General features: G+C 42.7%; 1 protein-coding gene across 5 annotated transcripts in view; it reads left to right on the forward strand.

Annotated features, from left to right (window-relative positions):
- The window catches only part of ADAMTS19 (ADAM metallopeptidase with thrombospondin type 1 motif 19), a 190732-nt gene that overhangs the window by 12829 nt on the left and 153607 nt on the right, over positions 1-24296 (forward strand). Inside the window, exon 1 of one of the 5 annotated variants that reach the window (XM_053302860.1) lies at positions 19891-20084. The exons of the other annotated variants lie outside the window; for them this stretch is intronic. Coding sequence (XP_053158835.1) covers positions 20049-20084 — 36 coding nt within the window. The 5' untranslated portion in view covers positions 19891-20048. Of the gene's footprint in view, positions 1-19890; positions 20085-24296 lie in introns of those variants that run through there. 5 annotated transcript variants of the gene reach the window in all.

Raw genomic sequence — 24296 nt, forward strand, 5'->3', positions numbered from 1 at the left:
AGCAATTATTAGAAATTAGCCTCCTCCAAAGACTCTAGGCAGTGAACAATAAAATTAACAATAATTTTTTAAAAAGTAAAGGGCAAAACCCTGGTGAAAAAAGTAGGTCTTAAGAACGGCCTTTTATGGGCCCAGGCACCACACACTACACCAGGGTCTGGGACACTAAGGAGGGCCAACTGAGAGGACCTCACAGGACGGGATACAACCAAGCAAGGCAATCCTGGAGATATACAGACATGAAGCCCATAAGGGTTTTGTAAGTGAGAACCAGCACTTCAAATTGGACCCGGAAGCAAACTGGCAACCAGTGCAGCAGCTATAAAAGAGGTGTAACACTATCAAATCTATGGCCACCCATGAAGAGGCAGGCCACTGCATTCATTTCCGAAGCATTTTCAAAGGCAACCCTAGGTAATCCAAACGAGAGGTAACAAAGGCATGAGTTACTGTTGCCAGGGCCTGCCAGTTGAGAAAAGGCCATAACTGGCAAACCAGCCAAACATGATCATCTTTTATATGGCACTTAAAATATGTAACTTGTTTGTCTAATGTGTCAGTTTAAATGTCAAGTAGTTTAGATAGCATGTATTGCCCCACTGAGATTTTATGAAAACTCATAGGATAGTAAGTTCTTTTGGGTTGTGGGGATAAATGATTCCCTTCAAAGGACACAAGCAGGGGCATAGCAAGGTTGGAGTGGGCCCAGAGACAAGATTTTAAAATGCCCCTCCCAACACTGATTTTCTCTCCTTCTCCTGGTCTGCTGTCTCTGCTAACTATCCCAACTAGTTACAAGGTGTAAATAACAGCAGAACCAATTAATACAACATAATCAACAAAGAACTTTAATCATTGCACATATCCCAACTACAGTTACAAGGTGTAAACAACAACAGAACAGCAGACCCAACTAATATAACAGTATCAATGAAGATCAGTAAATATTGCACACATCCCAACTAGAGAAACTACTAGAGAAAGACATGCTGTTCTGATATTAAAAAAATATTTTGTATCAGTACTTCTGAGCTAATATTTGAGCAAGAGAGTCCCACTTTATGACATTAAGAAAAAGTATTTATCCCTGTTAGATTTGAATTGGCATTTTGTGTAAATGAAGTATTATTTGAAAAGATGATTTCTATAGTCAGTATACGTATTCCATAAATGTATAGAAAGCAGAGATTCCCACAGAAAAACATGTTAGCCCTCTGTAATATTTCAGATAAATCCTTTCTCTTTTAGAATTATAAATATTATTGGAAATTTAATACGAACTCATTAAGGTGAGAGAGAAGGGAATGGGAAGATACAATAAATGCCAACTCAACCATTGACCTGAGTTAGAAATGTAATGAAGTCTTCGCTTCTACCTTGGCGAGGGCAGGGAGGACGTTGCTAATGCCCCAGTAACAGCTGTAATATCCTGGTTTTCCTAACTGTTTCACATGAAAAGCCATTACTTTTTACCAAGCTAACTCAGGGGCGGCGGTGGGGGGTGGGGGGATATAGCATCAAAAATAACCCGGAAGTTCTGTTGGGAGACAAAAGAATAGGTCCTCTGTTACTTTTAAATGTCTACTCGCTGCCACCTCTGTAAAAATGCAGAGAACAGCCATACACAGACCATGTTGTTGCCTCTCGCCGCCCCTCCCCCCCAATTATCCACTTGCTTATTAGGACAAAATGCAAATAAACTGGAGGCTCTCTTGCATGCAGTAATGGCTTTTGTTAAAGCACAGTTTCGGGTGTCCCGTTTGGCTGCGGTAGCAGCACAAGCCCCCTCAACTCTCCCAGGCCCTGAGAAAAAGGAGGAAGGAGCCTGTTGGAGCCAGTGCTCACCTGAGGAGTCAGGGTCCATTTTTCTCCTCCTCCTCAGTACAAAACCACACAGCAGCAGCCCTCCTGCCTACAGATTAAGCAGTGGCCAGACGCTTAAACCAGCAGCAAGGTGGGAAGCCGGGAACAGCAGCCTCGATAAACAGGGCATGGGCGTCCCTCACACACAGCAATCTCTCTTGCTTGCTCACCTGCCGGCCAGATGATGCAGCTGCTCCTTTCTGCTTCCATGTGCGGAGGGCTATGGCACGTCACAAGTCCACCTGCCAGCCTTTGAGAGCCCTGACCGATGCCGGAGAAGGCAAGCTGGACGGGGCAAGGATGGGGTCGGGAAGGAGGAACAAAAGGGAGATGGGGAAAGGAGGGAGGGGACTTGAGAGAGACAGAGAGCAAAGGGGAATACCCCTGGTTGGAACACTGAAGGAAGTGCAGGCACTGGGGAGCCAGGATGATGATCATGTGACTTGCCTCTGGGGGGCTCCTTGAGGCAGCGAGCCCCAAGACAAATGTCTCCCCTTGTCCAATGGTAGCAATGGCCCCGGACACAAGAATTTGAAAAGTGATGTCCTAGACCACAAGGGCTATAAGGACATCCTTTTCATGCCATAGGTTTCCTCTTACCATAAAAGGAGGCCTAACCTGATCTGAGGACTCTGGTTCTCTTTCTCTGATCTCTTTCTTGAGCTTCTGGCTATAGCTAGTCAGCCTGAATCCACCATTCAGTAAACCTAACAAGGAAGGTTAGAGGCTTGATTTTCTCTAATTTCAGGATTAACTGATCTTGTTTTAGAGAGTCGACTCCTAAGTGAGCAACTTGGGCAAGTTTCATGCCCTGTGTAATGTCTAAATTAGAGTATTTTTTCTTCGAATGCCTGAAATGTTATGTTCTCATATCTTAGTTAAATAAATGTTGCTTTCATTCAAGCAAACATCTGTTCTGTTCTGGGATTATACTATAATAAGCCTTTACATCCCACATTTGCTTGTACAGCTTAGATTTGGAAGCTGCTGCATACAATTTATTTTATTTTAAAATATATACGTATTACTTAAAATTGACTCAAAGCAGCTAGCACCCCCTCAAAGAAAGATGACATCATCATACAATAGAATAAAACACATACGTCAATAAAACCACGACCAGCATCATGAATGTGGCACAATTCTAAAACACTGTGATGTCTTAATATTGTGAAATATCAAGACACACTGCAGCCCTATAATTTCTTCACAGAGATTAGGGGATGAAATACCTCCCATAGACATCTATTGGTCTGTTTTCTCTTCTCTGCTAAATTGCCAATATGCTGTTGTTGTCCAAAGTGCATCCAAACATGGCCAGGCAATTTGTTTGTCCTTTGCCCTCCCATGTATCATCTAGGGGTATCCAGCAGTTTGTTCCTCCCCAGTGTGCAGATTGCTTTCAGGAAAAGTAGACGTAGTTGCATGTGAGGGTCTTGGGGGAAAAACAAGCTCCTGGCTGTTCCTAGGTGAACTATGGAAGAGATACGAATCTATCATAGTGTGCTCTGTGCAGCAGCTTGACAGGAAAGGAGTAGGAATAGTAGGAATAACGCCACACCTGGAGGGCCTCAGCGCATGTGCAGAGCATATCCAAATGGGTGCATTCTGAGCACATGTCTTTCCTAATCCCATGTTCAAGGGACTGTATCATCCAACCCATCTCTATGTTTATCTGTTCCCAAACATTTCCATACTATTTGGGACTGAATGTGTGCTTGGATTGTGGCAGCATTTACCCAAGATCTAGATCTACTAGATAATTCTTTCTCTGATGTGTGGTTCTGTCCTGGTTGTGAGTAAGGATGAAGTAATTGCTTTGTGAAATCTATGTGAAAATAGAAGTTTACTTAACTGAGATAGCCTGCAAGGCTAAGATTCTCTAATGAATTTGGAATTTATATTATTTCATGACTTCCAAGTCATCTTCAAGAGCAGCACTATGTAGAGCACATTGTAGTAATAGAGACTGGAAGTTACAGCATGGATCAGCATAGCAAGTCAGTGTGATCTGTCTAAGAAATGGAAATAACCGACCAACTACACTTCTTTATTAGCCAAGGATGGAGCACTTCTAACAAGTCCTATCTGCGTTTTAAAAAACAGCACAAGGAGTATCGCTAGGCTCTTTACTTGTTGTGCAGAGGTAAAGTCTCCTGCTAAGTGAGCAAAGAGGCACCGGTTTAAAGTGGTGATGATTTAGCAGAGGAAGAGCAACTGGCCCTATCCATCCCCAGAATAGCATCCCTCCAGCGGCTGTTGCTGGTGTCTATTTTATTTTTATTTTTTAGATTGTGAATCCTTTGAAGACAGGGAACAATTTCATTTATCTATTTATATCTATGTAAACTGCTTTGGGAACCTTTTGATGAAAAGCAATATACAGGTTGAGTATCCCTTATCCGAACTGCTTGGGACCAGAAGGGTTCTGGATTTTGGACTTTCCCAGATTTTGGAATATGTGCATACTGGGAGATCAAAGAGGGTGAAGAGAGGAGGGAGCTAGATCCTGTCAGCTCCCTGACTTCTCCTGATGAACAACAGCCGTCTCACCCTGCCTGAGCATTCCTGTCTCGACCGAGGAGGTTTGTTTTTGCAGCCCAGACCTTCTGAAGGACCAGCTTGGGATTGCTGCCCTATTCCACCTGTGCCTTCTCTCTGAGTGCTTGACTTGTTTCACCTGTCCCCAAGGACCAGAGAACTCTCATGAGAGGAGAGATTTCTGGAGTCCTTGGCAGCATATATTGGAGGGAGGCACGCCGAGAGCGTCTGGGAGATCAATGAGGGTGATTGAGAGGGTGGTGGCCGACCAGCTCCAGGCAGTCTTGGAGGAAACTGATTATCTAGATCCATTTCAAACTGGCTTTAGGGCTGGCTATGGAGTTGAGACAGCCTTGGTAGGCCTGATGGATGACCTTTACCGGGGATTCGACAGAGGGAGTGTGACTCTACTGGTTCTTCTGGATCTCTTGGTAGCGTTCGATACCATTGACGATGGTATTCTTCTGGATCGCCTGGGGGAATTGGGGATAGGAGGCACTGCTTTGCAGTGGTTCCGCTCCTATCTATTGGGTAGATTCTAGATGGTGGAGCTTGGTGATAGTTCCTCTTTAAAACGGGAGCTATTATATGGAGTCCCTCAGGGCTCCATTTTGTCACCAATGCTTTTTAATATTTACATGAAACCGCTGGGTGAGGTCATCAGGAGATTTGGTGCAGGGTGTTATCAAGTATGCTTCATCATCAGGAAATGGCATTCACTCCCTAAATGCCTGCCTACAGGCAGTAATGGGCTGGATGGGGGATAACAAATTGAATCCAAGCAAGACAGAGGTGCTCATTGTGGGGGTTGGAATTTAAGGGATGAGTTAGATCTTCCTGTGCTGGATGGGGTTACACTCCCCCAGAAGGAACAGGTACGCAGCTTGGGAGTACTCCTGGACCCAGGCCTCACTCTGGTATCTCAGGTGGAGGCTATGGCCAGGAGAGCTTTCTATCAGCTTCGGCTGATTCGACAGCTGTGTCCATTCCTTGAAATGAACCATCTCAAAACAGTGGTGCATCAGCTGGTAACCGCCAGGCTCGACTACTGCAATGTGCTCTACGTGTGGCTGCCTTTGTACGTAGTATGGAAACATCAGTTAGTTCAAAATGCGGCAGCCAGATTGGTCTCTGGGGTAACCTGGATAGACCGTATTATGCCTGTCTTAAAACAGCTGCACTGGCTGCCGTTATGTTTCTGGGCGAAATACAAAGTGCTGATTATTACCTTTCAAGCTCTGAATTGCTTGAGTCCGGGTTACCTGAGAGAGCGCCTTCTTCTGTATGATCTCCATCGTCCATTGAGGTCATCTGGAGAGGTCTGTCTCCGGTTGCCACCGGTACGTCTGGTGGTGACTTGGAACAGGGCCTTTTCTGTAGCTGCTCCTGGTCTATGGAATGTACTCCCGGCAGATATCCGCAGTTTAGACTCACTGTTGGACTTTAAGAGAGCCCTAAAAAACTATTTATTTGGCCTGGCCTTCCAAGGCTTGTAAAGTGTTGTTGTTTTTAAATGTATTTTAATTGGTTTTAAATAGTTTTAATCATTTTTGAATTGTTTTAATATTGTTTTTAGCATTGTTTTAATTGTGGGGTTTATGTCTTTTAAAAGTTGTTGTACACCGCCCAGAGCCTCTGGATGGGGCGGTTTATAAATGTAATACATACATACATACATACATACATACATACATACATACATACATACATACTGTAATGAGATATTTTGGGCATAGGTTCCAAGTCTAAACACAAAATGTTTCTGTACACTGAATTTTTAAAAAGGCTTTATTTAAAGTATCTAGTGCCAAAGCGAACGAGTGAGTTGAGGCATTTTGTTTTTTGTTTTGCTCCGAGGCGCTCAGCCGCAATGAGTCGGTGCTGCGAGCTCACGCTGTGGTTGTTTCCAGATTTTGAAGCATTCTGGATTCGAGATGTCCGGATTAGGGATATTAAACCTGTATAAATATTCGTCTTATTTGTATAAAGGTCCATAACAGACTGCAGATGGGAGCATGCAGTCATTTGAGAGGGAGGAGGGGAGCTGGAAGCAACACCCCGCAGTGGCGTTGCTTTAAACGTAAAAGGGGGAACATTCTTCTCGCCCCACCACCACCCTCCAGCCTCTGCCACCCCATCCCAATGCGCACTGACCTTTTAAAGTAAAAGGGGGAAGTTTCCCTCCCCCCCGCCCCCATTCCATCACACAGCAGCAGTTTTTGGAAGGAAAAAAGAGGGGACTTTCCCCTCACCCCCAGAGATGGGCGGCAGAATTTGCCACTCCTCAAATTTTGCTGCCATAGGCAAGTGCCTACTTTGCCTCTCCTTAAATCCACCACTGTGAGGTCAGCACTAGCACCAATGGTTTGAGACTACAGGTTTAGACTAAATATTAGGAAGAGTTTCTAACGAAATTCTAATGAACATTTCTTACACTTTACATTTCATAGTTCTCTTACATTGCTAATGTAAGAGCTATTCAACAGTAGAACAGTCTGCCTTGTGGAGTGGTGGGATCTCCTTTGCTGGAGCTTTTCAAACAGACTGGACAGCCATTTTTCAGGAATGCTGTAGTGGTTTCCTGCACTGAAAAATGGGACTGGAAGACCTCCAAGATTCCTTCCATCTCTAACTTTCTATGAACATAAAGCTAGTAATAAAATGACTCTAGATTATTGGAGCCCATTTTTAAAAGTTTTTTTTAAAAAAAACAGGAATGACAGATAGAAATGCCACTTATAAATAATGACAAATAGGAATAAATGGGTTCTGGCTGGTTCAGACAATGTGCTCTGGACACGAAATAAAGATGGGCTTGTGCTGATATCACTCCTGCTCTGATGTCACTGGAAGATGTCCCAATGTGCCTATGGAGCACGAGAGTGTTTGAATCAGTATTTGAAATGCATATAGAGGGGTGACTCAAATTAGCACGCCCCTCATGTGATTAAAGGATGCCCTGAGAGCGTGCCAGGACATGCTCCAGTGACATCAGGATGAGAGTGCTGTCTTGCATGACCCTGTCTTTATTGCGTGTTCATCTGGCATCTTGTCTGAACTGGCTGACTGATAAATAAGAGTGCCACTTACAAATGAGCAACAATGCTAGAGAGATGGTGGGGAGCACATGTACACTAAGATGACCTGACAGTCTCCTGTTTTGCAGCCCCGAATTCTCAAGGCATTTGGAGGTTTTAGCCATTTAATGCCCATGTATGATATCAATTTCTTAACTTCCTTAAGCTTCATAACTAAAATGTGCCTTTTCATATGTTTTAAAATGTGTTAGTTGAGAGGAAAGAACCTTAAAACCATTTCCCAAAATAGTTATAGAGTTGTGCATTTATGATACTATTTATAATTTAAGTTGCTGATGGCACATCTCTTTGTATGTAGTTGAATAAAAAGTGAATTTTTGGATGCATATGGTGTATTACACAATGTTTTTCTTGGGCCCACCGATACTTAAGTCAAAATTATTTTCTGAATGAGTTTTATATTCAAAACTGTAGAAATGTGCCCAAAGCCAACTTGTTAAAGTGACTTCATTTTTTTCCCTTCAATGTGACTGTCTTCCAACAATTGCATGTGCTTATTTAATTACCTCAGCTGTGCTACCTTGGACTCTAACCAGATCTTCAAAGCTGAGCTGGGTCAAGTCAGGCCAGTACTACTTGGATGGGGTACCTCTTGGGAAAAGCCAGGTACTGCAGTTACTGGAATTAGCAATTAGACAAATGACATTCTTCTGTGAGAACCATTACACAGCATAAACTGCAACAAAATGTAGAACTGTTGTACCTGTTGCTAGAAGTGCTGTAATATTTAAAATTGTGGTTCATTAAACAATTCATTACTTGGCTTGAGAGTGACTGATATCTAATTAAATATGCAATAATATAAAATGTGGACTTTTTAAAGAAAAAGGTTGCTAAACTAACTAATATGATAGATAGAGAGAGAGAGAGAGAGAGAGAGAGAGCAAGCCTTTTGGAGGGGGAGAGAACCTCGCTGCCTTTTCCAGACAGTGCTGGATGTGCAGAGGCTTGGGAAGCATGGCAAGCAAGTGAACTCACACAGTGTGTGTGGCTAACCAGGCCACTTTCATTTGCCCACTTATGCATTGGCTTTCCATAATGTGTGAATAAGGCTTATAGCTTCTGCATTTCATAGCATTTACTATCACTGTTTATGTCCTCCACCTCCCCGTGTGTGTGTATACACACATCTTGTGCAGTGTAGTTTATAAAAATAATAATAAAACAATAACATTATTTAGCCAGAAGAGTACAATAAATAATAAAATTATTTAGTCACAAGGTTACAGTAAATAATAATTTTATTGATTGATTGATTGATCACATTTATATACCACCCCACATAAAATCTCGGGGCGGCTTACAAATTAAAAGAGACTCTTTGTTCCTCACAGGGTTGTTGGGAGAACTAAAGAGAGTATCACATGTATGTCACCCTGAATACCTTGGAAGAAGGGGAGTATACAAATACAATAAATAATAATGAATGCTGACTGTAATTATACTTTTCTGATGTTACACAGAACTTCTGAACATGCAGGATTCTTCATTTAGTCTAGTGAGGGGAATGTTCCATGTTTTCCTTTCCGTGTGCTAATCGGTGGCTGCCATTAAAATGGCAGAAGCATGCAATGGCATACAATGGCTGGGGAAGCCATTGCAGGAAAGAGAATCCTGTGCAAGCATTAGAGCTCCCACTCATCTGTAAGTAATTCTACATAATCTTGAGGGAGTAAGAATGAAAAGTGGGTCTTGCAAAATGCAGTGCATTTATAACAAGAGCTGCAAGCCATTGGAATAAACATTGCTATATTTTTTGTCTGATGTCATGGCTTTCTGCATCTCATATATCTAGGAACAAGGGCATGATATAATATATCATTCGTTTGTGAATATATATTGGCCAGAGCAGATTTTGGCTCTTGATTGTTGCAACAGCAGTTTAATAAATTACATATTTAAACTATTTTTCCATAATCATAATCTCATACCTATCCTGATTTGAAACTTAGAAAAAATGATATTCATAGTATGTAATGTGCGGAAAGTAAATAGTTTATTGCAACTGGCATAAAACTTGTATTGCTGTAAATAATGATTGAGAATGCTAAAAAATTTTTGATTATAGATACACCCTTTTATTCAGTTGTTAAATTACTGCTTCAAGAGATGATTCATTCTGGGTTTCCACCATATGTACAGTATATTAAATGGTTTGTGAACATGTTTGTTTTTGGAGTACCTCTACTTCATTCTCACAAATAACTAGTTCAGGCATGCATGCTCATCACTTAATTGACTGCATCATCTTTGAGGGATAACTTGCAAATGTGAATGGACCATCATAGATGCAAAACCACAGGTAGACTTTTCATATTTCTCAGTGGGCTGGTTCAGATGATGCTTGGTTGAACCAGCCCACTTTACATGAAAAGAACATGTACTTGCCATCCTTCCTCCTTCTCCTGATATGCTACTCCTTAATTGTGTGGTGATGTGGTTCATCTGAACTGCCTCTGTAGATATGCCACACATACTACTCTAAAGTAATGTTTGTAGTGTGTGCAGAGGTCCGGCCTGGATAAATGCACAGGATTCAGTACGCTGGGAGGAAAGAATGTGTATGCTCATAGCACATATATGTCTTTGTCACATGAGGAGGGCTATGCTAATGAGATTATCAAAAATAGCTCTGCTGTGGGGACAGGAATTAAATTTTCAGAGTGTGCTTTTAGTGCTTCAGAAAAGTTTCAGAAAAGTTTCACGTCACATTACTTATCTGGATGAGTCAGACCTGACATCTGTGGAAGCTGAGATTGTTGGAAGTGAAGGACTATGCACTGTCTCTTGTCTCAGTGACATAGGAGGACAGACTACATAGGAGGACAGACAGTCAGAGGGCTAGAGGGTCAAGACATTGGTCATCCCTTCTCTACTGCTCTGACACTATCCCTTTGATATGTAGGTTGCTAATCTTAGGGACTTCCTTCCTTCCAGCCACTTCCTTCCTCTTCCCTTCCTTCTACCTTGCAACATGCAAGCTCCTCTCTCCTGCACCATATGGGCAGAGATGCAGAATCCATCTGCATCCAGCTAGATAGATAGATTAGAAATTCTATCTCCTCACTTTCCTATCTAGAATGGAGTTCTCTAATAAATACTACTTATATTGATTTGAAACTATGAACTGGCTCCAAGTTACTTTACTCTCAGCATACATGAATGCCTAACTAAATTCTGCTGTGTTGTGCCTCTGTGCACTCTGCTATAATGAAAAAGGGTTTCTCTTACCAGAGAGAATTCCCAACAGAGATGAGGTGAGGTAAGACAAATATGGTCTGTAGCCAATATGGAGAAGCTAGAGCAATGTCTACTTGCTACTCAGACCAATGACAAGTCCTTTCCAAAAAAACCTTTAAAAGGGGTCAGAAAATTCCACCTGATCTTCTGTAACCTATTGTTGTGAAGATGTTTCCTTGCAAAGTGACTAGTAGTGCATAGTACCACCTGTCATTCTTTAGATTGCTTTCTCAAGACCCTCTATGGACCAGAATTGTTACAGGAGCCCAATACTCCATATCAATTTGCAGAGACAACAATGGCACTATGCTACTTTGTTTTCCTCTGCTCAGGAAAACTTTATACTAATGCTTCTGGTTAAAGGTATGAAGTAAGTGTAATTTATAGGGCAGGTTCAGATGTCAAGTGGAAAGAACCACAGTTAAATCTTGGTTAAAAGTCTTGGAAGTGTACACTCCTCTCTCCTTTGCCTGCACATGGATTGGAAGAATTCTATTACAATTGTGGTGAGAAACAAACTAAGAACACTTGTGATGCCCCTATTGATAAATCTTGGTTTATTTTAACCAAAGTGCTTGAAATAAACTGCAATCTGAAACTAACTTCAGATCTTTTCTAGCCAGCATTGGAAGCAGAATACTTCTAATTCTCATGTGGGCAGGGGAGGGGTGGTGCATACTCCCAATGCTTGGAAATGTCAGGTAGAACCAAAATTTATCAGTGATTCTGCATAATGTCTGACTCTGAACTTATATCCTTTGTGAACTTTTATATGCAAGAAGGTTAGTTTGTAATTGAGGTATTTTCAGGCAAACTGAAAATAGAATATGTATGCACTTGTAAGCTTGTTGGTAATACAAATGCCTTGAAATGCCAGTAATAGTGAAAACCTTGTCATCTCATGTATTTTGCAAATGTAGTTAGGATTTCTTACATCTTCTTTCATGTGGATGATCTGATAAAGATGACTCTTCCTCAGGGGTGTAGCAAGGTTGCAGTGGACCATGGGACAGAAAGCAAAGACAGGCCCCTTCTTCTTCTTCTCACCCACTGGTGGGCCCCCCTCTCTCAAGGCCCTGGGGATATTTGTCCCCCCCTTGCTCAGTTGTAGTTATGCCCCTGCTCCTCTGCCTTTTAAGTCCATGACATAGTTGTTCATTGCATTCAAATTTCTGTTATATTTGGTGCTGCAGGATTACTAGGAAGTAGGAAATTCTCCATTTTCAATGGGTCATTAATTTTCCTCTTCCGGAGTCCTGGCCATGTTGCAGCAAAAACAGGGAGTCTTGTGGCACCTTAAACCTTAACAGATTTATTGTGGTATAAGCCTTTGTGAACTGGAGCCCACTTTATGTGTCTAAGGAGGCTTTTGTCTATGAAACCTTATGAGACAGTAAATCTGCTAGTTTTTATGCTGCAACAAGACATTTTTAGGTTTCCTTCATAGGGGGTCAAATGCTCCCTTGGAGCATGTGGGAGCCCTTGGACTGTGTAATACATGTATTCTTATACACACATAATGCATATCCAGTTTATCAGTATCACTTTCTAAAATGTTGAAAATGGCTCTCCTGGGCGCTTCTAGATTACAGGCTACAGCAGCTGTAAAATGCTTTGGCTTGGCAGGATTGAATTGAAAACGTAATTAAAGGGTGTTGTGCAAAGCCACCAGCAGGGGTAACAGTCTTTTCTAGTTGCACAAAACTCTACAATGGGAAAATACAGCTATTTATTTGCGCTGCACATGCAAAGTTATAGGACTGTAACACAGCAATAAAATCCACAGCAAATAAAATAAAATTAAAATTAAAGAAAGAAGGCATCAGGAATGTGAAAATTGCAGCACTAAAGAAGAGGAGTCCAGTTTTAAGGCAGGAGCTTGTGAATAATGCTGCTAACTAGTTGCCATCTTGGCCCCTCCCATCACGACACTTATTGGAAGAATTTTACATGAGAAAATTTTCTCCATTTTGTGCAGGCTGTTGCAGAAGACTTTGCACCTCCTAGAGTTTTCAGCTAGTTTTATGCCATTTTATGCTGGCTGGGATCTACCTGGGCAAAATGCGCTGTCACATCCTAGCAGGGAGAAATGTGGTGGGCGGTGGGAGGGCAGTGGGGGAGTGACTGAAGAGGCAGTAGGTTGGGCTCTGGAAGGTAGGGGAGTGAAGATAAGGGACCGGGGTGACTCTTGCTTTTCCTTAGAGAGTAAGACTGCCCCCTCCCTCCCAGCAAAAAATAAAAAATAAAAATAAAAATTCATGTCTGAAACACACACACATACATATATACACACAGTTTTTCACATTTATTTTATATCAGAAAGTGGGTGAAACATGTAAATAGCACACTTGTCTTGTAAGCCACATGCTTCCCACCTGTGTCAGTCAATGTTTCCCACCTGTGGCAGCTCTTAACTCTGGCTAAGCGGCAGATTAAAAGAGTTCTCTCAGAACTTTCCACCTCAGGCAGGGAGAAAATTTTTTGCACAAGTAAGTTCTGCCTACATAACTGGAAGATCCAGTTGTGGGCTTTGTCCTGTTTACAACTCAAATTCTATGGTTTTGGGGGCAATACCACATTGCATTTCAGACAATAACCTAATCACAAGATAGTGACTACCCCACATTCTAAATCCTACATTATATCTAATATTTAAATCCAGGGTAGAGAATGTGTGGTTTTCCATTTGGATGATTATTTGCACACAGGTAGAGGAATCTAATAATGCATTGAAAGCATCATCTGAACTGGCCCAAAGATGAGAGAAGTTCTGTGAATACTTCAGAAAATTATTTTAGTATCCTAGGATGCAGTTCATCCAGACCTGAACTTATTTAAGGTAGGTAGATGTTTCTGGAACACCTTCTTAGCTATCTTTGAACTGAAGAAAAAGTATTATGGTGGAAGGAATTTTGATCAATCCAACCTTCTGCAACTGCAGATTATTTTTCTTAGGATGCATAAGCTTTGTTTTATAAACACGGAGCCTGTTTGCAACCCATACTGTAACTATGACAGAAGTGTGTGTGTGTATTTTAAAAGTCCATTTTCCTGAACCTAAATCAACACCATATATTGGATTCTGCACAGAATTCTGTAAGATAAACAGCCCACTTAAAAAAAACATTTCCAGTAGGATTTCACGAAGTGAGGCATCTGGCCCTTTTACAGTCTTAATTTTGCCTATTAATTAGTCTGTGAGCCCTTTCTCATGATTACATGAGAGGGCTACCATGCGGGTGGTGGAGAAGGCTGCTAAAACTTTCCTTCCCTACAGACAATTCCTCTGTCTTTCCTGGGTGTGCTGATGGCAGCTGACTTCCCCAGGCAGCATGGAGGTTTGGGGGCTGGGATGTATCATCCTGACCCCTGGAAATCGCATCATGCACATTGAAGGGATTCCACTGGTGCTGCTCCTGTGTCGATGCCTTGTGGTGCAGACACACAAACAATTAGCCCAAGTTAAAGGTGCCTTTGTACTCTTAACTCTGGCTAAGCAGCAGGCTTCCTAAGCGGTTGTGCCGCCATGCCGCTGCCAGGAGCTGCTTGTCTCCCAGCAGTTCTCACACACAGCCAAGAGCAGGTGTGGATGCCTTAGCCTGCTCTTGACTGCATGTGTGAATGGCCTTTGAGTTTGTTGTTGTGTCCCAAAGTCACTCTGAGTATGCTCAGGAGCTACACTGGAGTGAAAAGGAGCCTAACTGTGCTGCCACCTTCTGGTCATCTGATTCTAGTATGGGAATAGATCAAAACTGGTGGAGAGGCATCTAAATACCAATACCATGACTTATGCAATTTTTAAAGCTTTATTGAACTAATAACAACATAAGGCAAGTCATATTCTAAAACCATCCTAGGATATGTGTGATAGATATCTTATGTGTTTGAATGCATGTAAAATCAGTATTAGCTAGCAACCAATAACATTTTAGACAATCTAAGCAGGGGAATGGTAGAGACAGAGACACAGAGCCTCCTGACTTAGGGAGAGAGGCAAGGGGGATGGCAGTTCAGACAGGCTGGGCTGTCAGGAGAGAGAAGAGGGAGAGGGCAGTTGGATGGAGATCAAGGAGCTTGGAGAGGCTGCAGAGATAATCTTTACCAATTCTAGGTGATGCCAGTCTGTGAGTGCTGCTAGGGTACATAGCTTGGGAATCCTGAGGCAGCAGCTTAAGGCAGGCAGATGGTATGTCTAGGATATCCTCTTTCGGAGCTGAATGGAGAGATCACAACTTGCTTCAGTTCCCTGCTATGCAGAGGCGATTGCTAATGAGCCATATCTGGTGGTACTTCTGTTTGGCTGGATAGCCTCAAAGAGTCAGCACGTTTGAGTAGGGATGGGCCCGGACCGGTCCGGACCTGGGTGGTCCGGATTGGGGGTGGGGGGTCGCTTTAAGAGCGGTGGGAGGGTTTACTTACCCCTCCCGCCGCTTTCCACGGTGGTGCCGTAATTAGTAGAGTAATTGGGGCGGCAGTATACCTCCCTGCCGCCCCTTCCCCGCTGCGGCTCTGCAAAGCTCCCAGTAATGCTTTGTGCGCGCGCACGTCAGTGATGTGAAGTGCGTGCACGATGTGCGCACGTGCAAAGCATTACTGGGAGCTTTGCAGAGCCGCAGCGGGGAAGGGGCAGCAGGGAGGTATCCTGCCGCCCCAATTACTCTACTAATTACGGCGCCACCGCGGAAAGCGGCGGGAGCGGTAAGTAAACCCTCCCACCGCTCTTAAAGCGACCCCCCACCCCAGTGCCGGACTGCAGTGTGGCGGTTCCGTGCACACCCCTACGTTTGAGTAAATGATTGCTGAATTCATGCCTGCTGCTCTCCTGTCTTTATAATTTGATCTTTTGATTGTGCAGTGCAATGTTGTGCAGTGCAACATGTTGTGCAACATGTGCAGTGCAACATCCATCATGAGTCTCTATATGTGTTAATAGCTAAACTACAAACAATGGGTTCTCATGACAAAGCACTTCTTCATTTCAAAAGGAAAACCAGCTGATAAATTTTAGTCACGTCAAGGCTGGATTACTGTCATGCACTCTACGTGGGGCTGCCCTTGAAGAATATCCGGAGACTGCAGCTAGTGCAAAATGCGGCAGCTAGGGTTTTATCTGGAGCTGCCCGGTGGGAGCACATCACATCCATTTTGAAAGAGCTGCACTAGTTACCAGTTTGTTTCCGGGTCCAATTCAAGGTGCTGGTTTTGACCTTTAAAGCCCTTAATGGTTTGGGCCCGGGATACCTGAGGGACTGCCTGCTCCCAAGAGTTGCTGCCCGCTTGACGAGGTCATTTGAGGTGGATCTGCTCTGGGTGCCGACAATGAGGGAGGCTCGGTTGTCGTGCACGTGGGACAGGGCCTTCTCTGTTGCTGCCCCCAGACTCTGGAATAATCTCCCGGTGGCTATTCGCTCCTCGGTCTCCATCACAGCTTTTAGAAAAAGTGTAAAACCTTGGCTTTTTGCCCAGGCATTTATTTGATTCTCCGCTGCTGCTCTTTATAGTCTGTATTATTTTTATGCTTTTGTTTTAAATTTTTAATAGAGTTGTTTACTTTTCCCCCCACTTAATTTTTTAATTGTGTCTTTTTTCCCATCTTGTGGTTAAATTTTTTTGCTGTAAACCGCCTTGAGATTGCTTTAATGAAGGGCGATATATAAATTTAACAATAAATAAATAAATAAGCTGTCTCTTTGTGCTTTGCTGCAAACATTTCAGGAGATGTAAACAGCCAAACTCTGCAAATAGCAGCTAGAGAGGTGCTTCACACGATTCGTGTGAAGTACCTTACTGGGCTCCCCCCGCAGATGATCATACCTGCAGCCCTGGGCGGCTGGATCAGCCACCCACACAACTACCAGCTCCAGCGTGGTGTAGTGGTTAGAGTGCTGGACTAGGACTGGGGAGGCCTGAGTTCAAATCCCCATTCAGCCATGAAACTAGCTGGGTGACTCTGGGCCAGTCATTTCTCTCTCAGCCTAACCTACTTCACAGGGTTGTTGTGAAAGAGAAACTCAAGTATGTAGTACACCGCTCTGGGCTCCTTGGAGGAAGAGCAGGATATAAATGTCATCATCATCATCATCACCACCACCACCACCACCACAGAGCTGGTGGGGGCTGAGGGGATTGGGGGCCGTGCAGCCCTCAGAAGTTCCAGGATGCCCTGCACAAGTGCGTGAGGCATTCTGGAGAGACTCTCAGGGCCAGGAAGCTGGTTGGAGCCTCCCCGTCAGGGGTCTACACATGTTACACCACGTGCCACAGCATCACGAGCAAAAAAAATGAGATTAACGGAGCGCTCGCTCTGTAAATCTCATTTAAGGAGAGGGGGAATTAGATAGGCTACCACCTTGCAACCATCAAGCTCACCTGTGAGCCTGGTGGTTCCCACGATCAGTACAAAGCGGGCTATGCTCCCTTAGCCCACTTCCTACTGATCATGGGAATAGCTTCATTGTCTTTCTTAGGGAAAGACCAGCTAGACATTTACCCTTCTAACAATACACCTTTGGCTAGATAATTCCTTGGATCAGCAGCTCACTAAGAGTTCAGCATGCCTATTAGCAGAGAGTTTCTGGTATTCCGGCTTGAATTGGACACAAAGCCAATTTTTGAATCTTGGATCCTTGATTTTGATATAGAGGATATTATGGGTCATAATAGTGAGAGTGAACTCTTGTAGATTTCAGACCTTTCTTCTGCAGTTCATCAGAAATTGATGTCAACATTGCACTCAAACTGTGTGCATAAGCTACTGGACCCCCAGGCATGGGCTAAGGCACATGATGCACTTGAAGCTAAACAGGTCTGGATCTGGTTTACGACCCAGAATTGGTGACTGTCTCAGAACCCTGTGTTTGTTCCTTTGAGCTCCTGAGAAGATAGGTAGAATATAAATACATCGACAGGTTACTCAGCAATGCCATGGATGTAAGCAGTAGGGACTTCAGGTCATCTCTGAAGATGTTAAAGCCTGGCTTTGCAGCCACAGAGACATCATTTGGTAGATTTAGAGAATGCTCCCCAAGCTATTCAGTATGAGGACTACTTATGTTAGAATGACTGCATAATCTTGTTGTAGGTCCTCAGCCTGCATCCCTACAGACAGAGTAACATATTTGATAATATGAATTGTCATATTATTGAGACCCCTCAGTTGAGCGATGTAATGACCTTGGTGGGAAAACAAGGAAAAGATTCAGGTTCATGGCATTAGGGTTGGTATTTTCCTATGCATTCAAAAAGTGTAGTATGGCTTTTGTAGTTATTGGCTGACATTCTGACTAAAGAAGCACTGGTATAGAAGGACAAGTACCTGTGCATCTGAGAAGTTCAACTAACAACTTTTCAGTGGCAAATTTCAGTGATCGTCCCTGAGAAGTACCTTACTTCTCTGAGGATCACAAAGCCACCAGGGATATATTTATACATAACAGATAGTGCTTAAAAGGGAAGAGGAGGTTGTTGAAATCCCCCTCAACACACAATTGCACTGGTGCAGCCTTAGTCTAGAATTCTCCAGAATCTCTGATGTTTCGCCCATTACACCAGCGCTTTGTTAGTCAGGATGTCAGCTTTGTCTTCAACCAAACAGCAGATTCCCAAGTAGTTTGCTATGTAATTGAGGCAGGGGACACAAAGACCCTGCTGAACTTTGGACCTTGAATGTACTGTTCTGCAGATTGTGGAGAAGACTATAGTGTGGTCTTCCAAGTCACAAAGAAATAACAGATCTGCTCTAGTTGTATGCCTGTCACTTACAACAAACTATAAAGAAGCATTCCATAGTGTTGTCTCAGTGTACCATTTGTGTTCATCCAGTGCATTATTCTGGTTATCTAGTTTCCATGGTGAATTTACATTTGCAATATTTCTTAGTGGATACATTGGAGACTGATAAATTTTATCAGTTGTGAGATCATTAGTAAATGTCTGTCAGCTTCAGCTTCTTTCCAAAACAGCAGATGCATGGTTTTCTTGGAATTACAACTTGGCTAAAGACTAGAACTGAAGGTGGGTGGGGTTTTATAAAGCATTGCTAGTTTCTATAGACTTTGAACTAAATGGAGCATAAACCAAGATAATCGAGATTATATGTATGGATACAAGCACCAAAATATGGGACAATGCCCTTAATAGTATTTTTATAGTGACTATTGAAGGAAAACGTATCGTAGCAAAACTTTTTTAAAATATAAAAATATATTCAAGTTACTGTTACTTTTGTGCTTAGAATTTACAAGCTCTTCCTATATCATTGCTTAAGTCTATCTCATTTTTGGACACTGAAGTAACTGGGCTTTGATCAGATTTTTAGTAATAAAAGTAATCAGATCAGATTTTTAGTAATAAAATTTTCCTTTCTATGAGTACATAGTAATTTTCTTACTATGGGTCATACTACTTTCCGTGTTAAACATCTAGTACATACATAGGGGTGGAGGTATTAATTCCCTGTGTGCACCTTCCAGTGCCAATTGAGCTTAGAGCTTTAAACAAACAAACAAACAAACAAACAAACAAACAAACAAACAAACAAACTTGCAAAGATGTTTTCCTGATCTTGTGCCCTAGGGCAAATCTCATTCCCAAATTTGTTTTGGGATGAAAACCTGTTCCAATCTGAAAGGAAGGAATACCTCACTTTGTATAATGTTGAGCTGTTTTTCAGTGAAATCTATGATGATGTGGATTCTTTTAGTAAAAGATGCAGGAAGCAATGTTGGGCCATTAAGGAAAAAAAAGTCTAAACAGGAGCAGTATCATAATAGCTTTTAAAAAGACCTTTAAAAACTAGCAGCCAGAACATTAGCTTTTGAGTTTCACAGAAAAATTCCTCAGCTTTAATGTTAAATCAACAAAACAAAACAAAAGAAAAAACAAGATGCTATTGGGGAGGAAAAGATCTTGCTGGTAAAGGGCATGGTAGAAATGCTGTTTAATATATATATCAGGGCCAAACTACACAGTGCCTTAATTCCCTGTGGTGATCACATCTTGATTTTTACTGGGGAGAGAGGACTGATTTGGATTGGGGCTATTGCAGGAGCAAAGGGTTAAACTCCTACTTTCCCCATGCTGTGGTCAAGATCTTCATTTCCTGCAGCTGCTACTTAAGTTGTAAAAATCAGACAATTGAAGCACCAACTAGAGTACTACTTTTTTTCTTGTTGAATCTCAAATCTTGAGTGCTGTTTTGCATTAGCTCCTCTTTCTCTTGCCATTCCTTATCTCTGGAATGTCCTGCCTCCATCTTATGCCCTTAGAACATCTCCAATAGTTTTGGTATTTAGATGGCATTTGAAGATGTGTTTGTTACTTTGTTTCCCCTGGACTTTACTCGTAAGTAAATTTGTGTCAATTTTCACAGCTTTGTCAACTAGATGGTAATCTAGTATGCAGGGCCTGTCTCTGTTTTTATTTATTGTTCAGTGCTTTGTATTGAAAGCACCTTAGAAATAAATTACTATATTATTAATTTGTTAATAATTAATTGTTAATCATAATGACATACCATGGAGGCCACCCTTTCCCTAGATCTGCTTGGAAATATGACATCACATCATATCAGCTGAACAAGAGGCTGAAAAGGGCACATAAGCATCAGTAGCTGATAGACACTGAGGGTACACAACTCTCGGGTGGTGGGGGGGAGGCTTCCAGAACTTACCTTCTCTCCAGATTATCCTCCCTAGGTGGGATGCATGAATCATGCTCCCATATGATCCACACTGTTTGGAGCAGCGTTGATCTCTAGATGCCGGAACAAAGCGTCCCGGCCTCTGGATATCCAATACAATGCACTGTGTGATGACTGCAGTGCATTGAAGGAATCCCCCAGGAGTCTGGCACTCTCAGCACCAAACTCTGTGCGTGCACGGGCTTCATGTGGCCTGAGCACCCACATGACCTTGGCTAAAGACTGAGATTAAAAGTAGGGGTAGGTGGGCAGGCAGCGGTGGGATCAGCCCCGAACCCAGTGCTACACATGAGTAGCCTAATTCAGGCTGGGCTGCCCCAGCCTAATCTGATATTGGGGTTAGGCTGCTCGTGTGAATAGCTTTATTACTAGCCTATATTGGGTTTGTTTTTTAAATTAAAATTGGTTTGCAAAAAAGACATTTGATTTATTTATTCATTTAATTTATATACCACCCATCCTAAAATGGTTCAGAGTAGCTTACAATAAAAATCCAAACCATTTGAAACATGAAATAAAAACATGAAATAACTTCTGTGTGTGTAGGACGGGCACGCTATCACAATTGCCATGTGGATGTAGTTTAAACGGACTGCTGTAATAGTACACATTGCTTCATGTGTGCTATCATGTGTGCTATCATGTGTAGAATGGGTTGCTCTTTTGATTGTCTCAATTGCATGGAAAATTGCTGTGCCCCTACTGGCTGTTACCCTGAATGTTTGGTGGTGGTGTGGAGAGTCTCCATACAGTCAGGTGTTCCATATGGACAGTTGAATTCTGTGTCCAACTGTCACACTTAATAGCTGATGGGGAAGCTCTTTCCAGCCCTCCTCATGCCCTTGACAATGCATAGTGAACTTACTTAATACAGACTTGTGATAGATTTGTTCTTTAGGAAACTGTTGTGCAGTTTGCTGGAAAGGCCTACAGTACTTTTAAAGGAGGGAGTTAATGTGGATAAGAGTTAAGACTTTTTTTAATCTAGTAGATTTAAAGCAGGTGGGCACAGGATTTTAACAAAAGATGTTCAGATCTATAGCAATCATATTAGGAAATACAGTTAATGAAAGGCAGAAATTACTGACTACCATTTGTGCATAATTTCTTTTGCTTTCTTAAATGAAGATAGTTAATCACAGAAGGCTGTTCTCGGAACAGCATGATTGACTCTGCTATTTATCTAAATGTATTGGGCTGAAACTTGCCTATTTCATTGACATGTTTGATTTTTGTTCAATGATTCATATCTTTCTTTTCCCATTAATGTCCCTACATTTGTAGAGCTTCCTGACAGAAGATATTATGAATGCTACTAGCTTAGATACTTTAAAAAGGTGATTAGATGCATTAATGGCGGATTGGTACATCAACAGCTATTAACTATAAGAACTAATTGGTGCCTTCATGGTCAGAAGCTGTTCACCTCTGAATTCCGGTTGCTAGGGGGCAGCAGTGGGGAAAGGATATTGACCTGCTTTGGGGCTTACTGGGGCCCTCTGACCCACCACTGTTGGAAACAGGATGCTATTTAGATGGAGCTTTGGCCTGAACAAGTCAGACTGCTCTTATATTCATACTAGATTTGTTTACAGGTTAAAATAAATAATGTAACTTTTTTTCCTTCAAGTTACTGTATAAAATCACATTCCACAAATTATGTTTTGTCTTGGAAATCACCAAAATATTTCCTATGGCTAGGTTATTTATTTATTTATTTAAACATTTTTATACTACCCAAAACTTGCGTCTCTGGGCGGTTTACAACAGAATAAAAACAAAGTAAAACATTTGTTAAGACAAAAATGGAAAGAAAAAAAAACATTACAACAATTTAAAATTTTTTAAAATAATATTTTAAAACAGCATTAAAACCATTAAAACAACATTAATTAAAAGCCTGGGTGAAGAGATGTGTTTTTAAAGACGTTTAAAAAGCTGCCAGAGATGGGGAGGCTCTTATTTCACTTGGGAGCGCATTCCAAAGCCTTGGGGCAGGAGCGGAGAAGGCCTGTCTCTGAGTGGCCACCAGACGAGCCGGTGGCAGCTGCAGACGGACCTCTCCAGCAGATCTCAGTGGGCAGTGGGGTTCATGCTGAAGAAGACGTTCTCTTAAATACCCAGGCCCAAACTGTTTAGGGCTTTATAGGTTATATTGTATTTTGCCCAGAAACATATAGGCAGCCAGTGTAGCTCCTTCAATACTGGAGTTATATGGTCTCTCTGAGATGACCCAGAGACCAGCCTGGCTGCCGCATTCTGGACCAGCTGTAGTTCCCGGACTACATACAAGGGCAGCCCCACATACAGCGCATTACAGTAATCCAGTTTGGAGGTTACCAGCAGATGTACCACTGTTTTGAAGTCGTTCTCCTCAAGAAACGGACGCAGCTGGCGTAGCAGCCAAAGCTGATAGAAGGCACTTCTGGCCACTGCCTCAACCTGGGAGACCAGGGAGAGGCTCTGATCCAGAAGCACCCCTAGACTGTGTACCTGTTCCTTCTGGGGGAGTGTGACCCCATCCAGAACAGGCAGATCAAAATCATTTCTCGAGTTCTGACCCCGCACAATGAGTACCTCCATCTTAGCTAGATTCAGTCTCAGTTTGTTATCCCTCATGCAGCCCATCATCGACTCCGTGCAGGCATTTAGGGAGGTTATGCCCTCTCCCGATGATTCTGACATGGAGAAATAGATTTGGGTGTCATCAGCATACTGATAGCACCTTGCACAAAATCTCCTGATGATCTCTCCCAGCAGTTTCATGTAGATATTAAACAACATTGGAGACAATATGGAGCCCTGGGGCACACCATACAAGAGTTCAGATTTTGAAGAACAGCAGTCTCCAAGGGACACAATCTGGAACCTGCCCGAGAGGTATTAGAAGAACCACTGCAAAGCAGTGCTTCCAACTCCCAACCCTCTCAGACGCTCCAGAAGGAAACTATGGTCAATAGTATCGAAAGCCGCCGAGAGGTCCAGAAGGACCAACAGAGTCACACTTCCTCTGTCCATTCCCAATTGGAGATCATCCATCAGGCCAACCAAGGCAATCTCCACCCCATAGCCAGACTGAAAGCCAGTTTGAAATGGGCCAAGATAGTCAGTTTCATCCAAGACTGTCTGGAGCTGGGAGGCCACCACCCTCTCAGTTACCTTGCCCAACCATGGAAGGTTGGAGACAGGCCTGTAGCTGTTCAAGTCCGAGGAATCCAGGGTAGGCTTCTTCAGAAGCGGTCTAATAATTGCCTCCTTAAGACAAGGAGGCATCCTACCTTCCCTCGGAGATGCATTTATAATCTCTACCAGGCCTTCTACAACAACCTCCCTGCCAGATAATATAAGCCATGTTGGACAAGGGTCAAGAGAACAGGTGGTAGGCCGCACCATTCCAATCAGCTTGTCCACATCCTCAGGAGTCACAAACTGGAACTGATCCAAACTAATCACACAAGAGGAGTCTCTGGACACCTCCACATCAGACACTGAAGTAATTGTGGAAACGGAGTCTAAGTTGGCCCGAATACGAGAGATTTTCCCCCACAAAGAATTCATTAATCACATCACAGCAGGTAATCGATGGTTTGAGATTCTGATTCAGGGGAGGAGGGGCACTCACTAGCCCTCTCACAACCCTAAACAACTCTGCTGGACGTGAACTTGCAGATGCAATACGGGCAGAAAAGAATCGCTTCTTTGCTGCAAGTATCGCCTGAGCATAGGTCTTCAAATGAGCTCTATGTTGCAATCTGTCGGATTCAAGCCGAGTCTTTCTCCACTTGCGCCCCAGTCGTCTACCTCGCCGCTTCAGCCCCCATAGTTCTTCCGTATACCAGCGGGCCAATTTTGAA

Source organism: Hemicordylus capensis, chromosome 2 (assembly GCF_027244095.1).
Source record: "Hemicordylus capensis ecotype Gifberg chromosome 2, rHemCap1.1.pri, whole genome shotgun sequence".
NCBI lineage: Eukaryota > Metazoa > Chordata > Lepidosauria > Squamata > Cordylidae > Hemicordylus > Hemicordylus capensis.